This window comes from Stegostoma tigrinum, chromosome 9 (assembly GCF_030684315.1).
Source record: "Stegostoma tigrinum isolate sSteTig4 chromosome 9, sSteTig4.hap1, whole genome shotgun sequence".
Lineage (NCBI taxonomy): Eukaryota > Metazoa > Chordata > Chondrichthyes > Orectolobiformes > Stegostomatidae > Stegostoma > Stegostoma tigrinum.
Genome location: NC_081362.1, coordinates 20916826 through 20938114, shown reverse-complemented (window position 1 = coordinate 20938114; position 21289 = coordinate 20916826). Strand labels below are relative to the sequence as shown.

Sequence of the window (21289 nt, the reverse complement as noted above, 5' to 3'; positions counted from 1 at the left end):
TAGTAGATTTTCACCCCACCTTTGGTCAAAGCTATAACTGTGCTTGGCACAGGAGAATTAATCCACGTGATCATGGAGCACTTATGCCCTCTAGTTTTCCTAAGTCTTGATATTTTGCTTGTACTAAGTTTGAAGTTTCAAGTTGTAGATGCTTGGACTGTATGTTAGTCTCTTCTCCTGGCTTTGCAACTTGATTCTGTTCATTGCATGCAGTGTTTCCCGGATTTTTAAGTGTCTTCTGTATGTACTTCTAGTAAAGTAGCAAGTAAGTGTCATGACTACTGGAGACGCTGCTTAAGATTTTATTGTATCAGTTGCTATTGTGTGTCAGTCCAAGTATGATTTATCAACTCAAGCAAAACATAGACATGCACATGAATTCCCATTCTCAATCCATAATGCAATCAACAGACTTATAGAATTAGACCCCATATACAAACCCATATCGAACAGAACTGGAAATGACACAACTCACCATACCGGACCAGGCAGTAAAAATTCCAAGTGGAGTAGAACAACATTGCTTCACCAGAGGCCTCACTGATGATGTTACCTAGCATGCTGACAAAATGTCTGAATGAAAGCAAGCCAACAACTTTATCAAACTTAAGTCTGCTATTAGAGTTAAAATCAAGCTCTATTGTTCTTGCATTTTTTTCCACCTTCTGATGCAGTAACAATCCATTTTGTCCCAGATTGGTGAAGGGAAAATCAAAAATGAAGGCAAATGGAAAACCTGTAATGTCAGTGTAGGACTGAATCTGGCCAGAAATAAACCTGTGGGTGTAATGTTGAATTGGAAGCAACTTGACACTTGAAAAATTGTTTAAAGTTATTCTGAGGCCTGTGTGATGGGTCATTCATGCTAATGGTTCTCTTGCTGGTCCTGAACAAAGAACTAATGATGTTTAGGAAACTTTTCATAGTAATCTAGGGAGAACTGCAGGAATGCAGTTGTGCTCAACTTGCGAAGTCTTTTTGTGGTAAATTTAACATTGTGTTTACTTTTTCTGTAAGTTGATGCCTCAAGACAGCAAACCATTTTCGTTTGCATTTTGAATTTTCTTCAATTGCACAGTGTGGAAAATGAAAACAACAACTATGTTTTCTAGGTACTAATGGATATGTTTCATCAAGATGAGGAAGATCTAGGTGTGATTGAAGAGGAACCTATTACCACTGGCGAGCAAACGTATTATGATTTAGTGAAGATGTACATGTCTGAGATTCGGCAGTATCTGAGGGAATTGAATCTCATCATCAAAGTCTTCAGGGAACCTTTTGTATCAGATGTTAAGCTGTTTTCTGCAAATGTAAGTTGAAACTTTATGAATACCTTTTTCAAATGTGCACATTGTCGTAAGTTTGCCCTCGTTTACATTTCAAAACCCTGCTTTTTCCTTCTTTTCGCTGAATTACTTTGATGGCTGAAGTGTTGTGCAACCTGTTTTGAAGTTGTTTGTGGCTGCGAGATGACCTGCACGTGTTGAAGTGTACAGGCTCTGTTCCTCCCCTCAGTGCATTCTCGTGATTGTGTGACTTGGATCTAGAACTAATTTTGCCACTGGATCTGTCTATTTTCACTTCTGTGCAGCTTCGATAGATTTTCTTCCTTGCTGTGGAGGTGTCTTAGTTTAGCCTGTTTATTTTTTAACATGCTCCCTTCCGAAGAGTCTTACCTTAAGATGTATGGTTATAGTCTTAATTTTAGAAGTTTAAAATTTTATTTTCTTAGGAACAGAGAAAATGTGCATTTTTATTCAGTGAGGTTACATTTGTACTTTGGAATGTGAAAAACTGCATTTGCAGTATGGACCACTAGATGGCAACAAATTTCCAAATGTGATTTTTAATCCTAATCTGGTAAATTGATTTCCTCTTTATTTGGATGTATAGCAGAACATGTAAAAATCTATTTCATAGAATTGTAATACAAATATTGCAACATTAAATAGAAGGTTAAATGAATTATGCTGACGTCAAGTTATACCTTCAGCATTTAAGTCGTGCCAAAGATCTTTCCTTGCAAAAGTGCCACTGGTACATTGGCATTCCTACATTTTTCACTATTTAGAACTAGGTTCTTGCTGTAAAATGGAAAATTATTGCTCTGGCGTAATCTGCTAGAATTTGTTTGCTATGTATCCTCGCATGTCTTCTGTTTACTTCAGAAATTGAGCCAGATTTTAAAGCTGGTGCTGCCAAACTTGCCGTAGTTATAGTTGCGACAGATGGTGAAATGTCTGGATTCTTAATAGGTAAATTCTCAGGATAGAATCCAATGAATACAAATGGGTAACTACATAAGACTGCCATAAACCCATGATACTTGTTATTTTGTCAAATGTTTTCCATTGTTGGGTCTACCTGCTCCATTATATCATATTGCAAAAATTAATTCTGTGCTAATCCCATAATCGAATTAAAACATGGAACTACAGGCCAGTGAGCCTGACATCAGTGGAAGGCAAGTTACTGGAGAGGATACTGTGGGACAGGATCAACCAGCATTTGGATAGTCAAGGTCTGATTAGGAATAGTCAACATGGATTTGTGCACGGAGCTTATTGAAGAGAGGTAACCAAGAAGATAGATGAAAGGGTAGGGCAGTGGATGTTGTCTGTATGGACTTTAGTAAGTCCTTTGACAAGGTCCTGCATGGCAGGCTAGTCATGAAGGTTAGGTCGCTTGGGACCCAGGTGGAGCTAACTAATTGGATTCAAAATTGACTCGATGGTAGGAAGCAGAGGGTGATGGTTGAAGGTTGTTTCTCAGACAGGAGTCGTGTGTGCCACAGGGGTCTGTGCTGGGATCTTGTTATTTGTTATTTACAGAAATGATCTGGATGTGAATGTACAAAGCAAGCTTAGTAAGTTTGCAGATGATATAAAATGGGGAGGTATCGTTGATAGTGAGAAAGGTTGTAAAAAAATCACAGTGGGATCTTGATCAGATGGGAAGATGAGGATCATGGGAAACTAAAGGAAACTTTAGTTTCATGTTATAATTGCTGTTGTCTTCTCACAGGATGTAGAAACCATATTTAGTCGTATTGTGGATATCCACGAGTTGACTGTGAAGCTATTGGGCCTAATTGAAGATACTGTGGAAATGACAGATGAAGGCAGCCCTCATCCATTAGTGGGAAGCTGTTTCGAAGACTTAGCTGAAGTAAGTTGTAAGATGAAAAAAAACACCTGATGTGATTACTTTTTTGAATGAAATTTTCTTAATAATAATCGCTTGATTTTCCTGTTGTATCAAAAAAAGCACACGTGCTGAAAAGTGCAGTTTATAAGTAAAATATCTGATTTTTAACCTCCTGTCAAAATGGAAGAAAATACTTCTTGGGCTATGGTGATATTGTACCTTTGGGCTGGGCTTGGATATTCTCATCAAGCGGTCTAGTCCTGTTGCAGTATATTCTCTGATAGAGATACTTGAAACTCATAAAATGTTAAGATCACTTTTGGAGGTTTTTCTGAACTGCCTAATATCCAAAGTTTCACAACCCACCTTAGATAAGTGTGAAGTGCTGCCTTGAGATCAGACCTCTTGGAAGGTGAGACAGGGTCACAGGTGAATTTCTAAACTGAGTAATTTCATGGTATATACAAAATCATACAGCACAGGATAAGGCAATTTGGGCCAGCGTGCTTTTGAGTGGATATTGAAAAGAATTAGCTCAATGTTTTAATTCACCTGGTCTTTCACAGCGGCACTGAAAGTATTTACAAAAGCTTATCCTAACATTGATTCTGACCCTACCCTGTTTCCTGTCTGAAGCTGATCCAGACAGTTTGATCTTCTGTCATTCTTTTCACCTGACATGGGCTTCTGACCATGTTCTCCATCATCATGACTGCCTGTTTTCACCTCCATAACATCATTCATCTCTACTTCAGTCTCAGCCCATCATGTTTTGAAATTTTGTGTTGTTTGCCATCTTTGAAAATATACCCAAGTCTTGGTTATAAATACATGTTTCGAAGATCCTAATACCAACAGCAAGTATATCTTCCCTTTACATTTGCACAACGTCTTTTCACCACTACCTTATTTTCTATTCCATAGTCATTTTTGTATTATTATTTTTATCAAATGGGCTTCAATCTTGCTGTCTCATCTGTTATGTGTTACTTTATCAAATGACTTACCTTTCAACTCAGTTACTTTATCCAAGAATTGAATCAATTTAGTCAAATATGGTGTTTCATGAATAAATATATGCTGACCTTTCTTCAGTGTCACTAATTATTGTCTCTAAAAGTTTCTCCCCTGCTAATGATGGATTGACTGAATTACAGTTGTTGGGCTTACTTCTGTCCCCTTTTTGAACAGGAATGTAACATTTTTAGTTCTCTTGCGCCACTTGCTTACCCCTTTTAATTTAGTTGCCTTGAGTAAGTGCTCCACCGTTGATGGCATTGCTGTCAGCAACCTTGTCCTTTAAACTCTTGAATTTGGTCTCTAACCCTTACCAACTCTCAACAATTGCTTCTTTCATACAATCATAGAATCCCTACAGTGTGGAAACAGGCCCTTCAGCCCACCAAGTCCACACTGACCCTTGGAGCATCCCATCCAGACTTATTCCCCTATAACCCACCTAATCTACACATCCCTGAACACTACTGGCAAAAATTTAGCAAGGCCAATCCACCTAGCCTGCACATCTTTGGACTGTGGCAGGAAATGGGAGCACCCAGAGGAAACCCACGCAGACACGGGGGAGAATGTGCAAACTCCACACAGACAGTCGCCCGAGGGTGGAATTGAACCCAGGTCCCTGGCACTGTGAGGCAGCCCTCTTTCCTTGAAGTCAATTATTAAAACCTACTTAGTTGACAAAATGTTCAGTCATCTATCCCTAATATGGCATTAATTGGCTTGGTGCCAAATTGCGCTTCATAACACTCATGTAAAACCTTTTGGAACATGATTATTTTAAAAATTTGTATCAGTTTAAGTAATTATAAGTTTCTCCTCTACTCAATCCTGAATCTGCTTACCCTCATTTTGAGTCTATGGGCCCCAGTTATAGTTTTACGCACCAATGGAAACAACTTCCCTGCTTCTATCTTATACTACGTTTTAACTTATATATGCTTCTGTAGTATCCTTCCCCCCCCACCCCCACTGCCACCATTGTTTGAAATTCTACTAGTCCCAGTCTACTCAATCTTTCCTCAGATGCCAAACCTCTCAACTAGAATCAACTGAATGAGCCTTCCCTGCGTGCATCTGCACCCCCTCCCCCTTGCCCTTTCTCTGAGTACAAGTACACTCTTTCTCAAGTAAGGAGAGGAAAACTGTACACAGTACAGCAGGTGTGGCCTCACCAGTACCTGGACAAGCATTTCTGATATTCTTTGTTGATAGTTCATCCTCAGAAATGGATGGATCCCGAAATAGGAATGCATTTTTGTCAAAAGCGATATCAATCTATAAGTTTAATTGTTCCTTAAATTGTTTGTTTTTGTTCAAAGACTGGCTATCAGATGAAATTTGAGACCATACTGTGTGCAGAATATAGACTATTGTGTGACCAGTAGAAACAGCACAAGCAGGCCATTTGGTCCCTCAGGCCTGGTCTACTACTCAATGAGATCATGGCCTCGAATTATGGCCTTAATGCCAATTTCCAGCCGATCTCTCAAATCTTCAATCCCCTTGCAAATCAAAAATCTCATGAACTCAACTTTTGAATTTATTCAATAGTCCGATCTCCACTACATTAGGATAGAAAAGATTAACAGCCCATGAGGGAAAATAATTCTTCCTCCAGTCTTGAATGGGAGACCCCAGTTTGAGGAAGCTGGGGCCTCTGAAGTACCTAGTCCACCTAGGTTTGGGGGAAAACCAACAGAAGCAACATTCCTAATGAGGAACAGGAAGGAAGGATAGCAACAGCAGAGGACAACCCAAACATCCTGCTTACATGACTGTCGCACAGTCTCTTTCATACGACATCCCTCGCTTTAGTGACCAGGTTGACTATCTCTGCCTGCAATGATGTATTAATTTGTAATGCTATGTGTATTCAAGAATATACTGAAGGGCTGAGGTTAGCATTGAGAATTGGGTGGTAAACTCTAAACTAGTCTTCATCCTATAACCATGAGTGGCGATAGGGGAGTTCAACTGTGTTAACAATCTGGTAATGCCTACAGCAAAGTGAAATCTATTTTGACTTTGGGTTCTAATGATAAAGAAATGTGATATATTCAACAGCCTTAAAAAAACATGATGTCTTTCCTTCTTGGTCTACTTCACCTAAGTCAAAATAGGCTTACGGTTTTTACAGGAATGTGGACTAACACATCTCACTTACGGACAGTAATCTGGTGAGGATGTTGCTCCTACCTGGGTATCCTGCTGTAAGGAGGCAATTTTACTGGCATCCAAGTCAAAGCGGTGGCAGATGGTTAGAGATAATGGAAACTGCAGATGCTGGAGAATCCAAGATAACAAAATGTGAAGCTGGATGAACACAGCAAGCCAAACAGCGTCTTAGGAGCACAAAAGCCGACGTTTTGGGACTGGACCCTTCATCAGATCTCGGATTCAGCATCAAGCCGGTATTCATCTTTGAGCACTGTTTCCTACTGGTTGATTGTCATCAGATCTCTGATGAAGGTTCTAGGCCCGAAACTTCAGCTTTTGTGGTCCTAAGATGCTGCTTGGCCTGCTGTATTCATCCAGCTTCACACTTTGTTATGGTGGCAGATGGTTGCCTGCTTACAGCAGACTTGACATACAAAAATGCTCTGTTCAGGTTTGTAATAACTTCAGAGCTTGGCTCTATTGATTAACATAAACATTAATGGTCTAATACAAGTGATAATGTTTATTTACTGTGTACATTGCACATCCTTCGATGCTTAGTTCTACAATTCAGCTGCAAGTTCTGTACTCATCCAGATTACCTGCTCAGGCCCTGATTGAACTAGCAAGTCACATGATTCCTCCCTCAGCAATCATCTTTGTAGGGCCAACTACTACGAGGTTAATCACTATCTATGTCCCAGTTCTAACCAACAATTGGCTGGCTGTCTTTTACCAGCTCTTTGCTGTTGATGCCCAGGTTGGTCAATCTAGGTTGTGAAATAAAAACCAAAAGAACTGTGGATGCTGTAAATTGGGAATAAAAACAGAAGTCACTGGGAAAGCTTAGCAGGTCTGGCAGCATCTGTGAAGAAAAAAAATCAGAGTTAACGTTTTAAGTCCGGTGACCCTTCCTGAGAACTGGACCTGAATTATTAACTCTAATCCAGGCTGGGGACGTTAACTCTGGTAACAATCTGGTAATGCCTACAGCAAAACAAAATTTATTTTGACTTTTGGTTCTAGTGATAAAGATATGTGATATATTCAACAATCCTACAGACAGATCACTACAAAAATACATCTATTTGAGACCAGGTGGCCGATCTGTTTCAGGATAGGATTCCTGTTTGTGTCCTGAGCACTCAATCGGATTCAGCATCAAGCCGGTATTCATCTTTGAGCACTGTTTCCTACTGGTTGATTGTCAGAAAGACTAGAAGATTGACAGGAGAACATGGAAGTTGAATGTGAAACTGTTGATGCTGGAAAATATTGTGGAGCTCAAACTTGAGTACAAATGGTGGAGAATTGTGCAACAAACAGATGAGGACAAACATGAGAAGATTATTAACTCTCAAAGGTGTTCTAAAGGCGAGAGAGAAAAAGAAATGTCTTGACTCCAGAAAATGAATCCAAATCTGCTTCTGCTGTCATGGATACAGGTCTAAGTTGGAAACGCTGACCAATAGAGACAAGATACCAAGGCTCGCCTTTTGACTCACAGTCCATCCCAATCACCTTGGGGCCATGAGGCCACTTTGTGGAACCAGATGAGAAGTGCTTGCATCTTTTCTCCCAATAGGAACACTGAGCACTCTGATGAGCAGCTTGAAGGAAGTAGATGGATTGATCTTGTCATTGACAGCCTGACATAATGGCTGGATCTTATGGCCTGAATCTCAGAGAAGCAAGTTTTTAAAAAAATATTTACTTCAGAAACTTTTGTGTTCAGTTTAAAGGAGATGCGACTGAAATCAGAAATAGGGATTGTCTCCTGAAGAAAGGGATATTGTTTAGAAAGGTTAAGGGAGTAAGTTAACTTTGGAAAACTGTCTATCCAGCAGTGTTTGTTAGAACTCTGCAGGTTATTCAAAGATAAGATAAAGTCTAAACCCTCAGTTGTGTGAGAATTCAAGTAATAAGCCTTTCCAGCTCACCAGACCAGAACTGGAACCCATTGCTTGAAATTTTACAGTTTTAGTTGTATTGGAACTTGTTTTAAACAAGAGGGAATTACGATGGTTGATTTTATAAGATTGCTATAAAATAGCACTTTTGAGCTTCTGGATGTAGCGAGTTTTGAGAAGATCTGTAGCTCAGGTTGAGGTTCTGGATGTAAGTTTGCTCGCTGAGCTGGAAGGTTCGTTTTCAGACGTTTCATCACCTTTTCTTTTTATTTGAAAAAAAATACTTTATTCAGAGAATATACAAAAAAAAACATTTATACACCTACCCAGTCATGCAAGCTACTCCGGGTTACCCAGGGGGTACGTACACCAACTAAAGGCAAAAACAAAACAAAGAAGAAGAAAAAAACAAAGCAAAGAAAATACCCTGGCAGTCGCCCCGCACAGTCCCCGTTGGCCCCCTGACCATTTGGGGAAGGTGCCAGCTTGGCCCAGTTACCAGATAGGGCCCTTTTTCCTATTCTGGATGAGGGGTTTCATACGGTGGTCTTTCCCCACTGCGCCTTGGCGGTGGCTGCCCCAAGCTTTCGCGCGTCCCTCAGCATGTAGTCCTGGACCTTGGAGTGCGCCAGTCTGCAACACTCGGTCGGGGTCAGTTCTTTCAGCGGGCAGACCAAAGAGCGTCCTTAACCGCATTGATGGTCCTCCAGGCGCAGTTTATGTTGGTCTCGGTGTGTGTCCTGGGAAACAGCCCGTAGAGCATGGAGTCCCGTGTCATGGAGCTGCTCGGGATGAACCTCGACGAATACCACTGCATCCCCCTCCAGACCTCCTGCGCATAGGCACACTCCAGAAGGAGGTGATCGACAGTCTCGTCCCCCGCTGCAGCCGCCTCGAGGGCAGCATGCGATGGCGCAGAGATTCCGGGTGTGCATAAAGGATCTCACTGGCAGAACCCCTCTCACCGCCAGCCAAGCAATGTCCTAGTGCTTGTTTGAAAGTTCTGGCGATGAGGCATTCTGCCAAACGACTTTGGCAGTCTGTGTGGGGAACCACACGACGGGATCCACCCTCTCCTTTTCCTGAAGGGTCTCGAGGATACTACGTGCTGACCACTGCCTGACAGCCTTGTGGTCAAAGGTGTTTCCCTTCAAAAATTTCTCCACGAAGGACAGGTGGTACGGGACGGTCCAACTACTCGGAGCATTCCGCGGCAACAAGGCCAGGCCCATCCTTTGCAACACCGGGGACAGTAGAACCTCAGTAAATAGTGACACTTGGCGTTTGCGTACTGGGGATCTACACACCGTGTGATGCAGCCGCACACAAAGGTAGCCATCAGGACGAGGGTGGCATTCGGTATGTCCTTTCCCCCATTTTCCAGGTCTTTGTACATGGTGTCCCTGCGACCCGGTCCATCCTTGACCCCCAAATGAAGTGGAAGATGGCCCGGGTGACCGCAGCGGCGCAGGTCCAGAGAATAGGCCAGGCCTGCGCCACATACAACAGTACCGAAAGCCCCTCGCACCTGACAACCAGGTTCTTACCCGCGATGGAGAGGGACCGGAGCAGCCACCTGCCCAGGTTCTGCTTCAGTTTGGTGATACGCTCCTCCCAAGTCTTAGTGCATGCCCCAGCTCCACCGAACCAAACACCCAGCACCTTCAGATAGTCTGTCCTGATGGTGAAGGGGATGAAGGAGCGATCGTCCCAGTTCCCGAAGAACATGACCTCGCTCTTACCCCTATTGACTTTGGCATCCGAAGCCAGTTCAAACTTGCCACAGACGTCCAACAGCCGACACGCCGACCAACGATCGGTGTAGAAGACAGCGACATCGTCCATGTACGGGGAGGTCTTGACCTGAAGGCCTCCACTGCCTGGGATAGTCACGCCCTTCAGGCTCACGTCCTTCCTGATGGATGCAGCGAAGGGCTCCACACAGCACATGAACAAGGCAGGAGAGAACGGGCAGCCCTGCCTGACTCCAGATCAGACGGGAAAACTGTCCGATTCCCACCCATTGATCGAGACTGCGCTAACGCTGTTAGTGTAGAGCAGCCGGATCCAATTGCGGATGCCCTCCCCGAACCCCAATTTGGAGAGGACATCCCTCATGTAAGCATGAGACCCTCTGTCGAAGGCCTTCTCCTGGTCCAGGCTGACGAGGCAGGTGTCCACCCGCCTGTCCTGCACGTAGGCGATCGTATCCCTGATGAGCGCAAGGCTCTGAGCGATGTTCCCGCCCGGCACAGCACAGGTTTGGTCAGGGTGAATCACCGACTCCAGGACAGACCTGACCCAGTTGGCTATGACCTTGGCCAGGATTTTGTAGTCCACGTTCAATAATGAAATGGGACGCCAATTCTTAATTTCTTCCCTCTCCCCCTTCCTCTTGTAAATGAGGGTGATGATGCCCTTCCTCATGGACTTGTACATTTCCCCTGCCCAAAGCGCACTATCGTACACCTCCAGCAGGTCCTGGCCGACCAGGTCCCACAGAGCGGATTACAGCTCGACCGGTGAGCCATTGCTCCCGGGAGTCTTATTCCTCTCCAAGGACTTGAGGGTTCTGGTCAGGTTGTCCAGGGATATAGGCCGGCCCAGCCACTCCCTCGTGCTGTCATCTAAGACCTCCATGATAGACGACAGGAACAACTGGGAGGCCGTGCTGTCTGTGGGCTTCGTGTCGTACAGTCCGGCATAGAAGGATCTGCTGATCCTCAAAATGTCAGGCTGAGACGACGTCACTGAGCCGTCGTCCTCCTTCAGCTGTCTAAGCACAGAGCTCTCTTTGTGCACCTTCTGAAAGAAGGAAACGCGTGCATGTCTCTCCCTGCTCCACGGAGCAGACCCTGGACAGGAAGATTATCCTGGAGGCCTCCGTGGTGAAGAGCGAGGCTTACTGGCCTCTCACCTCATGGAGGTCCTCCGTGACATCGACCCCCATCAACTGCAGAAGGAGCAGGCTCTGCATCCTTTTCTGGAGTTGCGACAGCTTTCCCCACCTCTCTCTTGCCTTCCGAACACCCTTGAAGACAAAGAACCTCTTGATGTTCTTCTTCACCGTCTCCCACCAGTCACCCGGAGACTCGGAGGGGTTTCACGGTTCTCCAACCAGCGTACTCCCTCTTAAGCTCCACTATGTTCTCTGGGGTCAACAGAGTCGTGTTGAGCTTCCAAGTCCCCTTGCCGGCCTGCTGGTCGTCCTGTAAGTGACAGTCGGCCAGCAGGAGGCAGTGACCAGAGAAGAACACCAGCTCGCCGCCTGTGAACTTGACTGAGAACGCCCGTGACACAAACAGGAAAGTCTATCCTTGAGCGGATAGACCCGTCTGGCCGCGACCAGATGTATCTCCGCTGCCCTCCGTCTGCAGGGGTGCTGAAGACATCGAGCAGCTTGGCGGCCTTCACCGTGCCCATCAGGAATCTGGACGTGATGTCCAGTTGACTCCCCCCACCCGCTGTCCCCACGCCAGATCTTCCATCTGCATCGATTTATGCAGTTGAAGTCTCCACCTAGGATGACCGGCCTGGACGTAGCCAGCAGGGGTGGAAGCCGCTGCAGGACGGCCAACCACTCACTCCGTACCGCTGGGGCGTACACGTTGATCAGCCTCAGGGGAGCATTCCTGTAGGTGACATCAGCCACTAGGAGACGCCCCCAACCACCTCCTGAACTTGAGAGATGGTGAAGTTGCGCCCCCGCAGCAGAATAGCCAGGCCTGAGGAGCGACAGTTGTTACCCCCCCGACCAGATTGAAGGCCCACAGGTCCAGGCGCCTGACCATTTCCCGTACCTGCTGAGGTGCGGAATCCCACATTCCTGCAGAAACAGGAGGTCTGCCTTGACGGTGGTCAGGTAGGCCAACGTGGACACACATCTTGCGGTGGACTTGACGCTGCGCACATTAATGCTCGCAACTCATACCCACATTTTGGGCAGTGACCACAATACCCTCCCCGAGTCCAAGGTCCAGCCCCTTCATCTGTCCCTTCATGCCCATTGCCCGGGCTAACTGCTGGACGCTCTCCGTGCTCAGGAAACCGTCCGTGCTGACTTCCGGGTGGCATCCTCCCTTCGGAGGTAGGAGAGTCCGGGTCTGGGTCAGGGTGGGGACATGCTGTTTCCTGCTTCCTGCCTGAAGGTTCCGGGGGGGCTTCCAGGGCCCAGCGGCGTGTGACTGGGTGTTGGAGGGAGCCTCAGGACACCTCCCGTCACCTGGAATCGGGTTGCTGCTTTCCTTCTCCCTTGAGATCTTTAGCTTCTGCTTTGGGCGGGCCTCCTCCAAATCTCCCTCGTCGGAGGAGCTCTTATAGCCCCTCTGTAGCTGCCTCTTCCCGCTTGATGGTTGCGGTGCTGGGGCCCGCCGGCGCACCTTCCTCCTCGCTTTCTGGACCGTCGTCCACTCCCCGTGGTCACTTGTTGCCTCCTCCATCGACTCCGGGTTGTTGTGGGGGAGCGGAGCCTACAGGGGCGCTTTGCTGGCCTCGGGGCCCGTCCTGCGGGGCTGGTCCCTCCTGCACGACCTGGCCCTCCTGCACATTAGTGGGGTCCTTGCAGGGGCCTGGTGCCTTCCTCTCCTCCGGGGGGTGGGGGGGTGTGGGGGGGTGGGGGTTTGCCCCGCATTGCCCCTACCGGTGATCTGGGCGTAGGTGGTCCCCCGCTGCGGGCATGCCCTGTAGAGGTGGCCCGCTTCCCCGCAAAGGTTGCAGCTTTTTCCTTTTGGGAAATCCTTTTCATGGTGTCCCTCCTCCCTGCAGATGGTGGCTTTGCAGTCAGCTGCCACGTGACCTGACCTACCACAGGCATGGCAGACTTTAGGTTGCCGTGCGTAGGTCAGGTAGCCCTTGCTCCCGCCGATCGCAATGCTGGACGGTGGGTGTACGATGTTCCCGCCCACGCCCATCCTCAGCGTCACACTGACCTGCCTCTTACTGGTCCAGATCCCGAAGGGGTCCATGATGTTGGTTAGGTCCCCTTCCACCTTCACGTACCTTCCAAGGAAGGTCAGGACATCAACTGCTGGCACATGCGGGTTGTACATGTGTACAGTCACCGTACGGCTCCTCTGCGCTGGCATCACGAACAGCGGGACAGCGGTCAGTACAGAGAGGGGGCCCTCACCTCCTTTCTCCTTGAAAACCTCCAAGAAGCACTCGCAAAGCTTGGCACTCCTGAAGGTTACATCGTAAAAACCTCCTCCGGGGAAATCCTGCAGGCAGTAAATGTCCGCAGCAGTGAACCCACAACAGTCCAACAGGTCCCTCTTTGCGGAGAAGGTGCAGTCCACAGGTGCATCTTCATCCACCTTCTTCATGGAAACACAGATGGTGTTCCAGACCCCCTGACCCGGAGCACGAGCACTCGCCGCAGCCATCGTTGCATGTGGGCTGCTCCCTTGAACCAGCATTAGGCCGAAGCCAGCATTAAGATCCACCGGTTGCAAGGGTGCACAGCCAACCCGACGTCTTCCTTCCACCTCCAACACAGTCGCGCTGTCCTCTTCTCAGTCCACAAAAGAGTGGGTCTTTATTTTGTTCCGGATGTGAGCTGGTTCACTGAGCTGGAAGGTTCGTTCCCAGATAATCAGTCATCATTCTAGGTAACATCATCAGAGCGCCTCCGGTGAAGCGCTGGTGATATGTCCTGCTTTCTATTTATCTGTTTAGGTTTCCTTTGGTTGGTGATGTCATTACCTGCATTGGTGTTTCTTCTTGGTCATTCCTGTTCTTTTTCTCAGAGGGTGGTAGATGGGCTCCAAATCAATGTGTTTGTTGATTGTGTTCCAGTTGGAATGCCATGCTTCTAGGAATTCTCATGCATGCCCCTGTTTGGCTTGTCCTAGGATGGATGTGTTGTCCCAATCCAAGTGGTGTCCTTCCTGATCTGTATGTAAGGATACTGGTGATAGTGGGTCATGTCTTTTTGTGGCTAGTTGATGTTCATGTGTCCTGGTGGGCTAGCTTTCTGCCTCTTTGTCCAATGTAGTGTTTGTCACAGTTCTTGCAAGGTATTTTGTAAATGACATTCATTTTGTATAGGGTCTTTTAAGTTCATTAGCTGCTGTTTTAGTGTGTTGGTGGGCTACCATGATGCCAAGAGGTCTCAGTGGTCTGGCAGTCATTTTCAAAATGTCTTTGATGTAGGGGAGAGTAGTTATGGTTTCTGGGCACGTTTTGTCTGTTTGTTTGGGTTTGTTGCTGAGAAATCGGCGGACTGTGTTCATTGGGTACCCGTTCTTTTTGAGTACGCTGTATACGCTTTTGAGCTATTTCAAAAGTTTTCATTTAAGTAAACTGAAGGATAACCTTATTTGTGACGTGCTTGCTTGTGAATTTATCATCTCAAAGCTGCTGTTGGCTTGACTGATGTCACCCGTTTGTAGATGTTTTGCCTTGTCCAAAAATTGAGTGCTTCCTCTTTTTACTATAAATTTTACATGAACAGTGCAAAAATTCAATTTAATTTCCTGATATATTGACAGGCATCTATGTCAATTTTTTTTTCCCCAGGAGTTAGCATTCGATCCATATGAAAACTATGCACAGGACATACTGCGGCCTGGCTTTCATGATCATTTTCTTAGCCTTTTATCAAAGCCAGGAGCTGCATTCTACTTGCAGGTGAGCATTTCCACAGCTTAAATTCTGCTGCTTAAACAGCAATTACAAATGTAAATGTAAATTTATTTACATAATTTACATAACAAATTGATGGATTTCATTTCAGTCAATTGGTGAAGGTTTCAAGGAAGCTGTGCAATATGTTCTTCCCAGACTGTTACTGGCACCTGTTTACCATTGCCTGCACTATTTTGAACTTCTAAAGGTATGATTAGGAACTATTGTACTTATTTAACACCAATCGTAATTGAAGAAAATAAACTGCAAGATACATAAGATTACAATACTATTGTGACAGGCTCAGCATGATGTAACAAATGTGATTAATTTTTTGGAAAATAATTACTCATGTCTCAACTCCGGAGAACTGTCAGTTGGAAGGCCACGCAATAGACTAATGGCTTTCCACACTGCGACTGCATGAAAAATAGAAGGGTGAAATACATGCTCTAATTAGAGAGCTTTTGTGGCAAAGTGGCAGTGTCTCAACCTCTGGGCTAGGATGCCCAGGTGTGTAATGACAACTGAACAAGTTAATTAGAAAATATCTACGCTATAATTGATGCACTTTTTGCAGTTCCTCACTGTGAAGCTGTGAGGGTCATCAGATATTTGCTCAAAATTCTAAATGTATCATGATGTTGATCTTCCAGAATGTAATGTGGACCATCTTTGCAGAATTTAGTATGGCATGGTAAAGAAAACCCCAGGACAGGTATCTATCTGAACAGAGATCTTTTGGGATATTCTTTACTCACGACATCTGTGTAGTTTGAGAATTTGTCATTAATTGCTCAGACCTAACTTTGCTCTGATATTCATCAGTGTGGCACCTTATCAAGACTTCTGAAATTTGCTGTAAATTTTCCATATCCACAATAATGTGACGCACTTGAAAGTAACTCTTAGGTTTGTCAAGCCTGGTCTTCGTTCCTGAAATCTGTGTCTACTTCCTATAATTATTTTTGCGGAAAATATAGTCTAGTAATTTCATAATTAACTAAAGACTCTGAAACATTTTCAAATATGGATGTTAAATTGACTTAGTTATCTTTTGTTTTGGGAATAGGTGTTCTGTTAGCATCTTATCAGATATTCAGTGTGTACCGATGCTCAATTTCTACAGGTTTTTCTTTTGTATTTTCCCATTCTCCTCAGGATCCAGTGGTCTCAACACATTGTCCTACCGTTTTGCTTGAATAACTTAGTGTAATATTCTGTGTGTTTATTATGTATCTAATTTATTTTAACTTTAAGAATATTTCTTTGCTTTAATATTCTCCTTTTATAAAGTTATTGTGTAGTACTTGTATCCAATCACTTTTTACCAACCTAATTCTCCCTGAAAATCAGTTTCTACCACTCCTCCTTGAAGTCATTCCTTAAAATCAACCTCTTTGACCAAGCTTTTGATTGCCAGTCATAAAGTCATGCAGCATGGAAAACGGACCCTTCAGTACAGCTTGTCCATGCCGACCAAGTTTCCCAAGCTAAACTAGTCCTATTTGCATATGTTTGACCTATATCTCTCTAAACCTTTTCTATTCATGTACCTGTTCACATGTCTTTTAGATGTTGTAACTGTACCTGCATCTGTCACTTCCTCTGGCAGTTCGTTCCACATATGAATCACTCTATGTGGAAAAAGTTGCTGCTCAGGTCCTTTTTAAATGTTTCTCCTCCTAGCTTAAAAATGTACCCCTGGTTTTGAACTCCCCTTCACTTGGGAAAATACCTTTTGCTGTTCACCTTATCTATGCCCCTCATAACCTCTGTAAGGTCACCTCACAATGTTCTGCACCCCTGGGAGGATAATGTCCCACCCTATTGCGCCTGTCCTCATAACTCAAACCTTCCAGTCCCAGTAACATCCTTGTAAACCTTTTCTGCACCCTCAACAATTTAATAATATCTTCCATATAGCAGGGCAATGAGAACTGTACACTGTACTCCAGAAGTGGCCTCACATGACATGATATCCCAACTCCCATACTCAGTGTTCTGACTAATGAAGGCAAGCATGCTAAACACAGCTTTCACCACCCTGTCTACCTGTGATGCCATTTTCAAGGGACCATGTACCTGAAAGCCCTGGTCTTGGCGAATTTACATAGTACACATTGCCGCTGCTGAGCAGTAGTGAGGAAAAAGTAAATACTTGTGGGTTTGGCGCCAATCAAGTGAGCTGATTTGTCTGGATGGTGTCAAGCTTCTTGAGTGTTATCGATGCTGCACTCGTCCAGGAAAGTGGGGAGTATTTCATTACATTCCTGACTCATGGTGAACAGGCTCTGGGGAGTCAGAAGCCGAGTTATTCACTGCAATATTCCTAGCCAGTGACCTGCTCTTCTAGCTAAATTTATTTGAGTTTCCAGTCAATGGGAACGCCAAGGATGTTGATTTTGGGGCATTTAGTGATGGTAACACCGTTGAATGTCAAAAAACATTGGTTAGGTTGGTTGGAGGTATACCTGCCACATAGGAAGAAGGTTGTAGTTGCTGGTGATCAGTTATCTCTGCTCTAGGACATCTCTGCAGGAGGTCCTTAGGGTAGAGTTCTAGGTTCAACCACCTTCAGTGGCTTTTCCTCCATCATAAGGCTGGAAGTGGGGATGTTTGCTGATGAGTAGACAGTGTTCAGCGCCATTCACAACTCATCACATATTGAAGCAATCCATGTTCAAATGCGAACAGACTTGGATGATATCCTTGTTTTGGCCCACAAGTGGCAAGTAACATTTGCACCCCATCTCCAGTAATACCCAACCATCCTATTATGCCATTTTGGCTTGGTATCAGATGCAATCTTATTCCTGCTATGAAGCAACTTGATGCATTTCTACTGAACTAAAGATATATTTTCTAAATTTAAATTGTTGTTTCTCCTCTGTTAAATAATTGTCCAACCCAGGAAGCTGATCTGACATTTTTTACTTGTATTTGCCCTGTTTATTTCTTCACTTCTTAACTCGTTTGTGTCTACATTCCTCCTTTCCTTTCAGTATTTAGTCACTTAGTCATTCGTCTCTTTTTATCTTATTGCCCTTACAGGACTATGTAACGGTCCTTCTTTGGTGTCTAAACTCAGATATAAGTACTCATTTTTAGTTGTTTACTTTTTTGCTGCTGTGGTTGCTGTGGTTACTTTTAAAACATCTTATCGTTAGCCAACTACCCTGTGTGCCAACTTTTCTTCCCACTTTACCTGAGTACATTTTTACTTAAGCTTCTGAGAGCTGCCATCTTCTAATCAGGTGTCATTGTATTTATTTGTGTTGAGATTTTCCTTAAACCCTGTCTTATTAGGGCTCTACTTCTAAAATGTTCACCCACATTCAAGTCACAATTGCATCTATTTAGTTACATTTAACAATATTTAGTAATGCTCTCTTTTTACGTATATGAAAATAGAAGGGGTCCTGTAGATACCAAGGCTTATCAATTAACTGTGTATAACTCCAATGAGTATTCAAAAGTATATCTACTCAATTCTACTAATGTAAATACTTCTGCATTATACAGGCTGTTTAAAAAAAGTCATGGAACCATGGAAAAGATAAGAGAGTGTGTCTGTGCAGGAGTCCTTTGCAAAACTTCTCATCAGGCCCAAGCATCTGCTTTTGCCTCACAGTCTGCGCCGTTTCCAGTCCACAATCATGTTGGTTACCAATGTCATTTTATTTACTCAATCTGAATACTTTATCATTTTGAATACCATTTAAATTTCCCCTGGCTCATCCCTCTTTCCTGCCAAGCAATTCTGTTTTCTTCAGCCCTGATATACTTATCATAAATTTCCTTTGCATCCTCTACAAAAGTGGTCCCATGATTAAATTCACTATGATGATTTGATATTCTGGTTGTCAATAAATAAAACAGGAACTTGGGTGTACACCTAAGCCTAGATTCTGGATTTGATAGGGACAAAATTAGGCCATTTTGCCATTTAGCCCTTTTCCTTTGTCAGTGACTTAACTTACTGTCTTTTCCTCCTATCCCTTCTTAGCTGTTAACAAAAATCAGTTTGAGATTTAAAACGAAAACATTGTCTTGCATCCATTACCATTTGCAGCAGAAATAAATACAATGACTGTCATAAGAGGAAAAAGAGCTTTGGAAACTAATGAAGCAAAATGCCACTGTGTCCCCTGGACTGAATTGGGTGCATCATAAGATATTAAAGGAGCTAACTCCAGGGATAATCCGAGCGCTGGTAGTAATTTTCCAAGAATCTTTGGATGTTGCAAAAATCTCCGAGGTTTAGAAAACTGCCAATGCAACATAGTTCTTCAAAAAGGAAGGAAACAAAAGCAATTATTTGTGACTATTTAACTTAATGTCTGCTTTTGGAAGATATTAGAATCTTAAAAGGATAATATAGCAGAGCATTTAAAAATACGGTACATTACCAAGCAAATCTGGTTGCCTCGATGAAGGGGATACTATGCCTAACAAATTTATTGGTATTCTTAGAGACAGTAACAAGCAAGATAAATGGAGGGGAACCAGTGGCGGTGCTGTTTGGTTTTTCAGAAGGTGTTCGATGAGGTACCACACATTAGACTGCTTAACAAAATTAGAGTCTTTGGTGTTGGGGATCATATTAGTGTGGATAGAATATTGGTTAACTAAGAATAGGGTGTTGGGATAAGGGACTATTTTCAGGATAGCAGCCTGTAAGTAGTGGGCTGCAACAATAATCAGTGCTAAGTTTGCAGATGACATAAAAATAGGTGGCAAGGCAAGTGGCGAAGATGACAGAGTCTACAGAGGAGTTTGGACAGGCTAAGTGAGTAGTCAAAAACTTGCCAGATGGAATATCATGTGGAAGCATATGAGGATATGCACTTTACCAGGAAAAATAGGGGAGCTACCTATATTTAAATGGAGTAAGACTGCAAAAAACTGCTGCATGATGTGATTAGAGTCATTGAGATGTACAGCATGGAACCAGACCTTCCGGTCCAACTCGTCCATGCCTAAACTAATCTAGCCCCATTTTCCAGCATTTGGCCCATATCCCTCCCATACCCTTCCTATTCATATACCCATCCAGATACCTTTTAAAATGTTGTAATTGTAACAGTCTTTACCAGTTCCTCTGGCAGCCCATTCCATACGCACACCATCCTCATTGGAAAAGTTAGGTCCCTTTTTAAGTTTTCTTCTTTCACCTTAAAACAATGCCCTCTAGCTTTGGAGTCTCCTACCCTGGGGAAAAGATCTTGGCTATTCACCTTATTCATGCCCCTGATGATTTTATAAACTTTTAAAAGGGCGCGCCTCAGCCTCTGATGCTCCAGGGAAAATAGTCCCAGTCTATTCAGTCTCTGTCTATAGTTCAAACCACCCCAACCCTGGCAACATTCTAATAAATTTCTTCTGAACCATTTCAAGTTTCACCATGTCTTTCTTATAGCAGGAAGACCAGAACACCGTATTCCTAAAGTAGCCTCGCCAATGTCTGGCACAGCTGTAACATGACCTCCTAACTCCCATGTTCAACGTAGTGACCAACAAAGGCAAGCATACCAAACACTGCCTTCACTATCCTGTCTACCTGTGCCTCCTCTTCCAAGGAATTATGAATCCAGGGTCTGCACTCCAAGGTCTCTTTGTTTCCAGGACCCTACTATTAAGTGTATAAGTCCTGCCGCGATTTGCCCTACCAAAATGCAGCCCCTCACATTTATCAAAATTAAACTCTGCCATTCCTTGGCCCATCAGCCTAAGTGATTCCCCGTGAATTCTGTGGTAACCTTCTTGGCTGTCCACTACACCACCAATTTTGGTGTTATCTGCAAACATATTGACCTACCTCCTATATTCACATCTAAATCATTAATGTAAAGACAAAAATCAGTGGACCCAGCAATGATCCTTGTGATACACCACTGGTCACAGCCCTCTAGTACTAAAAACAACCCTCCACCACCACCCTCTGTCTCCTACCTTTTTGGGAGACTGATGCAAAAATCATCTAAAGCCAGCATCCAAGTTCAGCAGGTAATGGAGAAGACAAATGGTATGTTGGTTGTTATTTCAAAGAGAATCAAACATAAAAATAAGGACCAAAAACAGAACTTGCTGGAAAAGCTCAGCAGGCCTGACAGTATCTGTGAAGAAAAAAACAGTTAACATATTGAATCCAGTGACCCTTTCTCAATTAAATTTCTAGGCAATATGATCTTAGTTCGTCCAATCTGCCCTGTTAATTTCACCATTTGGAGGCCGTAAAGTTATGATGCACTTCCTTCAAAACCTATATATTCCTTCTGAAGCTGTGGTATCCAGAAGTTCTCTCAGTACACTGGATGTAGTCTAAGCAGGGGTGTGTAGCTGTGGACTAACTGAAAATTCTGCATTCTAGACTTCAGAAGATAAAGCCCTTTATTTAGTTAGCGTGTATGTTTTATCTTGTCGCG

General features: G+C 44.1%; 1 protein-coding gene across 2 annotated transcripts in view; it reads left to right on the top strand.

The window, feature by feature from the left end:
• The window catches only part of LOC125454752 (son of sevenless homolog 1), a 248421-nt gene that overhangs the window by 163864 nt on the left and 63268 nt on the right, over positions 1 to 21289 (top strand). For both annotated transcript variants that reach the window (XM_048535905.2, XM_048535904.2), the window contains exons 5-8: positions 1113 to 1313; positions 3028 to 3171; positions 14754 to 14864; positions 14971 to 15069. In XM_048535905.2, coding sequence (XP_048391862.1) covers positions 1113 to 1313; positions 3028 to 3171; positions 14754 to 14864; positions 14971 to 15069 — 555 coding nt within the window. The remainder of the gene's footprint in view (positions 1 to 1112; positions 1314 to 3027; positions 3172 to 14753; positions 14865 to 14970; positions 15070 to 21289) is intronic.